Below are 10502 nucleotides of genomic sequence, written 5' to 3' on the forward strand. Positions count from 1 at the left end.
TCTGTGTATGTGTGTGCGTGTGTGTGCATGTGTGTATGCATGTGTGTGTGTATGTGAATGTGTGAGTGTGCGTATGTGTTTGTGTGTACGTGTCTGTGTGTATGTGCATGTGTGTGTGAGCATGTATATGTGTATGTCTCTGTGTGTATGTGTGCGTGCGCACGCGTGTGTACGTGTCTGTGTGTATGTGCGTGTGTGTGCATGTGTGTGCGTGTGTATGTGCGTGTGTGCACGTGTGTGCGTGTGCGTGTATGTGTGCGTGTGTGTCAGTGTGAATGTGTGTGCACACGTGTGTATGTGTGTTTGTGTGTATTTGTGCATGCGCGCGTGTGTACGTGTCTGCATGTGTGTGTGCGTGTGTGCATGTGCGTGTGCGTATGTGTATGTGTGTGTGTGCATGTGTGTATGTGTGCGTGCGTGCGCACGCGTGTGTGTGTTTGTGTGTATCTGCGTGTGCTTGTGTGTGTACGTGTCTGCGCGTGCGTGTGTATGTGCGTGTGTGCACGTGCGTGTGTACGTGTCTGTGTGTATGTGCGTGTGTGTGCATGTGCGTGTGTGCACGTGTGTGTGCATGTGTGTATCTGTGCGTGCCTGTATGTGTGTGTGTGAATGTGTGTACGTGTGTGTGTGCGTGCGTGTATGTGTGTGCGTATGTGTGTGCGTGTATGCATGTGTGTATGTGTGCGTGCGTGTATGTGTGTGCGTGTGTATATGTGTATGTGCGTGTATGTGTGCGTGCGCGCGTGTGTGTACATGTCTCTGTGTGTATGTGTGTGTGTGCGTATGTGTGTGCACGTGTGCGTGTGTGTGTATGTGTGTATATTGCCAGAACCACACGGCCTCCCTCCATGGCCGCAACATACCTGCACCTGCAGGAGGGGAGGCCCGCTGAGGCCAGCACCAGTCTGGCTCTGCAGGACGCGTCTCAGCACCTGCCACCAGCAGGCCCCAAGCTGTGTTTGTGGAGGGAAGGAGCAGGGAGGGGGAGGAAGGGCAGTGACTGAGTCGCCTCCTCCTAGGTCCTCGATTACGACTACTACGGGGCTTACGGAAACCAGGTGCACAAGGACTGCGCCTACAACAAGCTGCTGGGCGATGAGTACACCTTCGACTTCCCGCCCCACCATGACGTGGTGAGTGGCTGCTCCCCCACGGGCGGACGCCGGAGTCCCCACCCGCACCCCCGTCCTGCAGTGAGGGGAGCCTCCCGGGGGCTGGCCTCTGCCGGCCCTGCGGGGCTCCTCCCCACATCCCCTGCTCTGGCTGACTCGTTCCTGGGGCGGGATCACGTGATGTTTTCCTCTCCTCTCTTCCCGCCATCTGCACGGAGATTCTGCCTGCGTTAGGCCTGAGGGTAAATGTTACTGCTCGAGGCAGGGGCGGGGTGAGGCAGTCAGGCCTGGGTCTGCCCTGCCTCAGGCCAGGGCTGCAGCACTTCCAGCCTCTGCCCCCTTCCACGTGAGATTTTGTGAGGATGGAGCTGCTCCTTCCCAGGACCACGCACAGAGGGCTCCCGCCTACAGTTCTACCAGGACAAGGGGGCCCGCCGATCCTGGGCATTGGGCCTCTGGACAGGCCTCTCCAGGGGACAAACGGAGGAGAGCAGAGCTGGGGGAGCCTGCTCACTGCCCCTCTTGCTGTAAAAGTGGGCCTCTGAGGCTGAGCTCACCACCCCTCGCCTGAGTGCCTGCCCGCCCCCTGCACTGGGGTGGAGGTGACGAGCTTTGGGGGCTGGGCCTCGCCTCCAGCCGTCTGCACCGTGCAGGAATGTTCTCGTAGGCAGCCTTTGCAGAAGGAACACCGCCAGCTCCCACCCGGGGCCCCCCAGGCATCTTGTAAAGTGCTTACCGAGCCTCACCAGGGTCCCTAGAGGCCAGGGAGGACCTGGGGAGCATCGTGATGAGTTGCTGCTGCCTCTGGGGAGGGAGTAGGGTGGCTCCAGGATGGTCCCACACCTGGGTGGACACTTTGCTGTCCCTGCCCTGAAACTCCTAATGCTTTTTGAACAAGATCCCTATATTCATTTTGCAGTGGGCCCTGCAAATTCTGTAGCTGGTCCTGAAGTTAAGGACGTGTTCATTCCCACTTCCCCCCAGACTTGCTCTAGTGGTAAAATGCCTGTTAAAGGCAGTGGCAGAGGGGACTTCTGGCATGAAAGCGGAGGCTGTGTGTCCTAAAGCTTGGGGGTTGCAGGGCCCTTCTCAGAGTCCCTCGTGGCTGCCTCTGGGGGTGCACGGGGCTCCGTCTGGCACCTCCAAACCTGCAGCTTCTGAAGCCCGTGGGACTTCTGGCCCTCGAGGATGTGAGAGCTCGGAGGAGATGCCAACTTGGCTGTGTGGCTTCACGCAGCCTCCGCAAAGGCGCCTGAAACAGCCCTGAGGCATGAAACACACGCTTGTTCTCAGCGTTGGCAGCCACCCCGGCCCAGGCTGGCAAGCGCCAGCCAGGAAAGCTGTTCTGGGTTTTAGTCAGCAGCCCCAGCAGCCCCAGCAAAGGCACTGCAGTGCCCGAACACTAGGGGGAGCTCCAAAAGGGGTCAGTAATGTCTGCAGGGAGGTGGGGTAGCAGCCCAGGGACTCAGGAGGAGGACAGTCCCATGGTGCCCTTGGGTGTTCAACCACCAGATCTCCAGGGGTAAAGTGGACTCTAGCCTTTGCCGATTTCCCTGGTGTCGATACTCTTCCCATAGCTGATTTCAGTCCGGCCACCCACGTGGCACCATCCAGCAGGGCATGGAGTTGGGAGGATGTCAGCACAGTCGGCTCTGGGGCCAGGGCACCGCTAGACAGAGCTGGCCGACCTGCAGCCCTGAGCACTTGGTCCGGGAGGGGCAGGAGCAGCTGCCTCGTGGGGTGGCACTGAGGTTGGGAGGGCAGGACGCAGCTCCTGACACATGGACTGCTTGGCAGGTGGCAGAGTTGCTGGCATAACTTTTCCGTTCAGTAACAGCAATAGGCTGGCGTGTCTGCTCAGCAGCTGGGCAACGTGTTAGAAGGAAGGGACGGCCGAGGAGAAAACACGGTGGACCACTGAGGACCTTGAAAACCTGCCTGACGCGTTTGTGAGCCGCGGGGAGGGAAATCGGGAGAGATCTTGTGTTCTTTTTTTCAAACAGCTTTATTGAGATATAATTCACATACCATATAGTTCATCCATTTAAAGGGTACAATTTAATGTTTTTTAGTAAGGTCATAGGGTTGTGCAACCAGCACGACAATCTAGTTTTAGAACATTTTTATCTCCCCTTAAAAGAAGCCCCACACGCACTAGTAGTCACCCCATCCTCCACCCTATCCCCACCCCAGCCCAAGGCTTTCCATCTCTATGAATTTACCTAGTTTGGACATTGCGTGTAAGTTGGAACCATAAAATATCCGTCCTTTCGTGACTGGCTTCTTTCACTCAGCGTAATATTCTCGAGGTCATTCCACGTGGCAGCGCACGTCAGCACCTCGTTCCTTTCATTCTGAATGACAGTGCCCCACTGTGTGGGGACCCACGTCTCGTTTATCGATTCATTCACTGATGGACGTTGAGTAGTTTCCTCTTTGGGGCTGTTAGGATTAATGCTGCTGTGAACACCCACGTACGAGTTTGGGTTGGGACGTGTCTTTTCAATTCTCGGGGGCATATATTTCTAGGACTGGAATGGCTGGGTCATGTGTAACTCCGTGTTCAGCATTTTGAGGAAACACCAGGTGTGTTCCAGAGCGGCCGCACCACTTCACAGTCCCACCAGCAGTGCACGCACGGGCTGCCATCCTGCCACATCCTTGCCGACACTTGTTGTCATCCGATTTTTTCATTCCGGCCATCCTGGGGGGTGTGGAGCGGTATCTCATCAGGGTTTAGACTGGCCTTTCCCTAACGACTAATGAGTTGAACGTCTTTCCATCCATCTTTGGAGAAGTGTTTATCAGATCCTTTGCCCATCTTAAAATTGGCTTGTCTTCTTTTATTGTTGAGTTGTAAGAGTTTTTAATGTATTCTCGATACAAGTCCCTTATCAGATATATGATTTACAAACACTTCCTCCCATCCTGCGGGCTCTCTTTTTACTTTCAGCACAAACTTTTAAAATTTTGATGAAGTTCAATTCATCTGTATTTTTTTTTCCTTTTGTCACTTGTACTTTGATATCATGTCTAAGAAATTAACCCAAGGTCACAAAAATGTGGTCCTGTGTTTTCTTCTAGCAGCGCCGTAGTTTTAGCTCTTCGTTTAGGTCTACGACCATTGGAGTTCATCTCTGTGCCTGGCGTAAGGTTGGAGTCCAGCTGCACCCTGTTCGTGTGGATGTTTAGTCCCAGCAGCATTAGTTGAAAAGACTGTTCTTTCCTCTGTTGAGTTGTCTTGGTGGTTGAAAATTGATTGACCATAAGTGTGAGGGTTTATTTTTGACTTTCGGTGATATTTCATTAATCTATATGTCTGTCTTTACACCAGGACCACACTACCCTGATTACTGCACCTTCGTAGTAAGTTTTGGTTGTTCTTGTTTTGTTTTGTGGCTGGTCGGAAACAGGGATCAAACCCTAGACCTTGGTGTTATCGGCACCACACTCTAACCTACTGTGCTAACCGACCAGATCTGCAGTAAATTTTGAAATCAGAAAGTGTGAGTCCTCCAATTTTGTTCTTTTTCAGAATTGCTTTGAGTATTCTGGGTCTTTTGCATCTCCCTATGAATTGTAGAATCAGCTTATCAATTTCTGCAAAAAAGCCAGCTGAGATTTTGATAGGGATTGTGTTGAATCTGTAGATCATCTTGGCAATAATAAGTCTCCCATTGCATGAACACAGGGTGTCTTTCCACTTATTTAGGTCTTCTTTAACTTCTTTCAAAAAATATTTTCTGGGCTGGCCCGGTGGCGCACTGCTACAGTGCGCCGCTTGGGAGTGTGGTGGCGCTCCCACCGAGGGTTCGGATCCCACATACAGACCGGTTCCTGCTCACTGGCTGAGCGAGGTGCGGGCGCAACACCGAGGGTTGCGATCCCGTTGCCGGTCCCGGTCCGGTTCGGGCGCGACACTGAGGGTTGCGATCCGTTGCCGGACACGAAAAAAGACAAAAAAATATATATATATATTTTCTTGCTATTAGAGTACAAGTTTTATGCTTCTTTGGTTAAATTTATTCCTAAGCATTTTTAACATTTTTGATAGTATTGTAAATGAAATTATGTTTTTAATTTCCTTTTCAGATTATTCAGTACTAGTGTATAGAAATACAGTAGCTGGGTTGGCTGGTTAGTTCAGTTGGTTAGAGCATGGTGCTGATATTGTTTTTGGAAGAGTTTGTGAGGAACTGCTATTAATTCTTCTTTGAATGTTTGGTAAAATTCACCAGCTGCAAAAAAAAGAAAAAGAAAAAAGAAAATTTAGTAGCTCTTTGTACGTCTTATGTATATTGTATTGTATCCTACAACCCTGTTGAAATATTTTATTAGTTCTAATAGCTTTTAGTAGGTTCCTTAGGACCGTCTGTATAACAGATCATATTATCTGCAGATAGAGATAGTCTTACTTATTTTCCAACCTGAATGCCTTTTGTCTTTCTTTTCTTGCCTAACCGTCCTGGCCGAGGCCTTCCGTGCAATGCTGACCAGCAGTGAGGGCAGACGTCCTGCCTTGTTCCTGATCCTGGGGGGAACATTCAGTCCTTTACCATCAAGTAGAATATTAGCTTTGTGATTTTCGCCAATGCCCTTTATCAGGTCGAGGAAGTTTTTCTCTATTCCGAGTTGTGTGTTTTTATCATGAACAGGTACTTTCCCTGCATCTCTTGGGTGATCATATGGTTTTTGTACTTTGTTCTCTTAACATCGTGTATTACATTAATGGATGTTTGGATGTTAAACCAGTCTCACATTTTTGGGATAAATTCCACTGATCATGGTGTGTAATTCTTTTTTATATTATTGGATTCCACCCGGTAGTGTTTTGCTGAGAATTTTTGTATCTGTAGGCAAAAGGGATGTCGGTCTGTCGTTTTCTCATGACATCCTTGCTTGGTTTGGGCATCGGTAACAACGCTGGCCTTATAGAATGAGTTGGGAAATATTTCCTGCTCTTATTTTTTTTGGAAGAGTTTGTGAGGAGCTGGTACTAATTCTTCTTTGAATGTTTGGTAAAATTGACCAGCGAAGCCATCTGGGTTTGGACTTTTCTTTGTGGGGAGTCCTAAAATTACGAATTCAGCCGCTTTTTTGTACAGTTCTATTGAGATGTTCCATGGCTTCTTCATTCAGTTTCAGTAATTTGTGTCTTTCTAGGAACTTGCGCTGGTCTGATTTCCCGGCACAGAGTTGTTCGCGGCACACCCTCATAATCTCTTTTATTGCTGTAAGGTGGGCAGTAATATCCCCTTTTTTATTCCAGATTTTAGTACTCTGTGTCTTCTCTTTTCTTCCTTTGTCAGTCTACCTAAAGGTTTGTTAATTTTGTTGATGTTTTCAAGTAACCAACTTTTGGTTTTACTAATTTTTTATTTTCAAATTTTTATTTCACTTATTTCTCTTCTAATCTTTATTTCTTCCCTTCTGTTTGCGCTGGGTTTAACTTGCTCTTTTTTGAGTTTCTCAATGTGGAGCGTTAGGTTACTGATTCGAGCTCTTCTTTTATAACATAGGCTTGTACAGGTATGAACTTTCCCGCAAGCATCGCTTTCGCGCTAGCTGTATGCCACAGGTGTTCGTCTGTGTGTTTTCACTTCCAAAGTAGTTTCTAATTCCCTTTGTGATTTTTTTTAATCCATTGGTTCTTTAGGTGTGTGTTGTTTAATTTCAACTTCTTTGTGAATTTTTCAATTTTTCTTCTGCTACTGATTTTTAATATGGTTCTATTGTGGTTAAAGATCATACTTTGTCTGATTTCAATTCTTTTTGAATTTCTGGAGACTAGTCTCACGGCTTAGCCTATGATCTATCCTGGAGAACATTCCCTGTGCTTTGGAAGAACGCATCACGGTGTGTTCCTGAGCTGGGCGGGGTGTGGCCCAGGCTGGAAGGGAGGGACGGGAGCTCAGAGCAGTCATGTCGAAGGAGTCCCAGCCCCCATGTCCTTGAGGAGGAAGCACACCTCAAAGCCCCCAGCAGCACCCCTGCCTCTTGGAACTTTCCAGATCAAGAAGGAGTGTCTGGCCTGCAGAGGGGCTGCTGCTGTGTTCAACATGTCCTACTTTGGAAAGTTCTACCTGCTGGGGCCGGATGCAAGGAAGGCTGCCGACTGGCTGTTCTCTGCGGATGTCAGCCGACTGCCAGGTATGTGCCCTGGGCAGGTGGGCCACGATCCTCTCACCCTCAGCGCCAGATGGAGCTCCATGGGCACAGCCCGGGGCACTGGGATGAGGTGACTGGTTGACCCTGTCTCCTCTGGACAACCCAAGCAGCCTGCTCCTCCCCATTGACCTGGCCCTAGGCCTTCTGTCCAGTTCCTTCTGGCCCATTGCCAAGCCCCAGACTCTGACCTCATCTTAACTTGATGACATCTGCAAAGACCATACTTCCAAGTAAGGACACATTCACAGGTCCTGGGGATGCAGACTTCAACATATCTTTCTGGGGGACACCATTCATCTATCCAGCCAACCTGTCAGTGAACCCCGCTACCCACTGCCCCTCCCACGAGCAGCTCCTCCTCACCCCTCCCGTTAATCCCCCACCCACTCACCCCTCCACCCGCCTGTCTACCCACCACACAGCCCTCCCAGGCGTCCTCTTCTCCTCCATCTGTGCCCCATGTGCTCCCCCTTCCCCTCACCCACTCCTGCCTCCCTTCCAGCCACCTTCCCTTTCATCCACCCCGTTCATCCGCCCTGTCTGTTTGTCCTTCCAGCCTCGTAGTCATGTACTCCAGCCACTTACGGACTCTTCTCCTGTACCAGGCACAGTGCTGGGGACACCAAAATGCATGAGGCACAGGAATCCTTCCCCTCGACACTGCTCAGCCTGGTGGGGGTGGGTGGGAGAGATGGAATAGGAGGGGTCGAGGCATTTCAGACAGAAGCCCCCCACAAAGGTGACGAGGATGGATGCCCTGCCCATTGTTGGCCCTCTCTGGGTCACTCAGCCAAAATGAAATCACTGAACTGAGAGGCCTTTTGAGGTCACCCCCCACTAGATGCCAAGAGCTTGTACAGACTCTGTGAGGAAGAGCCCCCCTGCCAAGTGGCTCGCAGGCTCTGGGGCCATGTGGACCTGGGTTCCTCCTCCTGCCCCCAGGCTCAACGGTGTACACCTGCATGCTGAACCCGCGTGGGGGCACTGAGAGCGACCTGACGGTCAGTCGCCTGGCTCCGGGCCAGGACTCCCAGGACTCCCGGCTGGCTCCTGCCTTCGAAGGTAAGAGATGCCTCTGGGGGCGCCGCGGTGCTGTGGCTGCAGCTGGCTGGCAGAGGTGCTCTGCAATTACCCGCAGTGCTGCGTGGCTGGGGCGGGGGAGATTAGAGGCCTTGCTGAAGGCTAAACGCAGGCTCATTTCAGGCAGTGGTGCGGAGCTGGCACTTGGTGATTATGTCTTTGAACGTGTCCCCACTGCAGCATTCCGAGAGGCCATGGTGTGGGTGTGCTCAGCTCTCCTGCCTGAACAGGGTGGGCCTGGCTAAGCCATGCCTCCTGCTCAGAGACCGCGGCTCCTTCCTGCCACGTGCTTCTCGGTTCCCATGTGCCTCCTAATGCCAGGCCTGGATAGGTCCTTTGAAGATTTGCCAAGCCTTCTGCAGTCCTTGACTCGGCTTGCATGCCCATGGTGGCAATGGCTCAGTGCCTTTGATCCTTTTCTGCATGGCCAGACACAGAGCCAGGATCTGCCCCCCGTCACTCCAAGCCCCGATCCTGCCCCTGCACCAGGAAGGAAGAGAGATAGCAGAGTGGGGAGTGACTCTGCTGAGAAGGGGCCCATTGCCTCTGAGAGGCTGGTTTGCAGAGAGAAAGATGTCTGCTATTAGGCCCTCTGTGCTGACATCCAGAGGGCAGGGTTGCAGCCAGCTGGGAGGGTCCAGACCTTTCAGAAAACTTGGCGCCTCCTGGCTCTTGGCCAGACTCTGTGCTGCATCCTCAGTGGGGCTCGGTCTGGGCCTCCCTGGGGCTGAGCCCCACCTGGGCACTGGGGGAGGGAGGTGAGGGGAGTAGGAGGGCTCATTAGCTAACTGGCTCATCCGCTGGTGCATTCAGCCACCGTTCATGAGCACGTACTGTATGTCAGGCTCAGTTTGAGGCCCCGAGGTCATAGTGCTGAACCACAGAGAGGCTGTGGCCCATGCGGGGTTTATGTTTCTGGTGGGAAGAAACAGGATTCAAACAATAAAACAGGTGGAATGTGTAGGAAGTTAGATGCATCAGGAGGGTAAATTAAGACAGGAGGGCGTGCGATGTGGGGACTATGTCCACAGCATCCTTCGGGGTGCAGATATGGGGGCTGAGGGCTGGCAGGACCCCTGGGTCTCTGGGGTGCTGCTGAGAACAGGGCGTCATGAGATTAGCCTGGCAGGCTGAAGGCTTGCGGTAGAGGCTGTGAGCATGGGGGAGGGGTCCTGCCGGGGCACGTGGAGATCGGGGCCCTTCCCCCTGCCGTCGGTGACACGGAGGCTGAGAAAGCAATGGGCTTAGCCTGAGAACGTGCGCTTAGTCATCAGTGAATTCGTTCATTCATGTATTCGTCAGCGGTCATTTGCGGAGCCTTTACTGTACAGCGGGCCCAGGGCGGCCGGTGGAAGGGGGCCATGAGAGAGGCTGGGGGCCTCCGGTGTCCCACCGTGGACCTCGTGGGCCGACAGGTGCAGGAAGACCCTGAAAACCCAGGGTGAAAATGCACGGGGATGGAAAAGAGCCGGGTCTTAAGGGAGGCCGCGGGAAGCAGCTGATCCAGGATGGGGAGGCTTCCTGGAGGAGGTGATGTCTGGCCTGAGCATTGAAAGACTGGTAGCAGCTGCCAGCTAGCAAGGTGTGGAAGTAAGAACCAGTGCTGAGGGGAGGTGCCTGGAAAGCTGGCGGAGAGGTCATCAGGGGCATTTTGAAAAGGGCTTGTGGGAACTGTGTCTGGCCTTCTACCCCCAGGAGACAGGAGGCCCAGGTATGGTGCACAGCCTCAGACGCAGAGAGGGAGTCTGGCTGGAGAGACAGAGCTGAGGGACCCAAATGAGGACGTAGGTCACCAAAATTCTGACCCAGCCTCTGCCACTGCCTGGCTCTGTGACTCTTCTTTCTGAGCCTCAGTTTCCTCATGTGTGAAATGGAAACAGGAGGACACACTTCCCCCAGCTGCTATAGGGAATTGAGGTGCCAGGAGGGCTGGGGAGCAGCCTCCTTGAGCCTCAGTTTCCCCATCTGGGGAATGAGGACCATGCTAGTCCCTCCTCACAAGAGGGAGCTATCAGGAGAGCGCTTTGTAAACTGAGCCACCCCAGTGGTGCAGAGTGATATGCCTTTCCAGATGATTCTGGTGGATTCCTGGAGCTGAGGGTTTGTGGAGTGGCTGAGCTGCTTGGTAGGGGTTTGCACTTG

General features: G+C 52.4%; 1 protein-coding gene across 1 annotated transcript in view; it reads left to right on the plus strand.

Moving 5' to 3' along the window:
- The first annotated feature begins 1066 nt into the window (after positions 1–1066).
- Positions 1067–10502, plus strand: part of LOC103581790 (sarcosine dehydrogenase, mitochondrial-like) — a 25345-nt gene continuing 15909 nt past the window's right edge. Inside the window, exons 1-3 of the mRNA XM_008563541.1 lie at positions 1067–1133; positions 7124–7262; positions 8223–8342. Of these exons, the coding sequence (XP_008561763.1) occupies positions 7172–7262; positions 8223–8342 (211 nt within the window). The 5' untranslated portion in view covers positions 1067–1133; positions 7124–7171. The remainder of the gene's footprint in view (positions 1134–7123; positions 7263–8222; positions 8343–10502) is intronic.

The sequence above is a fragment of the Galeopterus variegatus genome, unplaced genomic scaffold (genome assembly GCF_000696425.1).
Source record: "Galeopterus variegatus unplaced genomic scaffold, G_variegatus-3.0.2 Scaffold13943, whole genome shotgun sequence".
NCBI classification, from domain to species: Eukaryota; Metazoa; Chordata; class Mammalia; order Dermoptera; family Cynocephalidae; genus Galeopterus; species Galeopterus variegatus.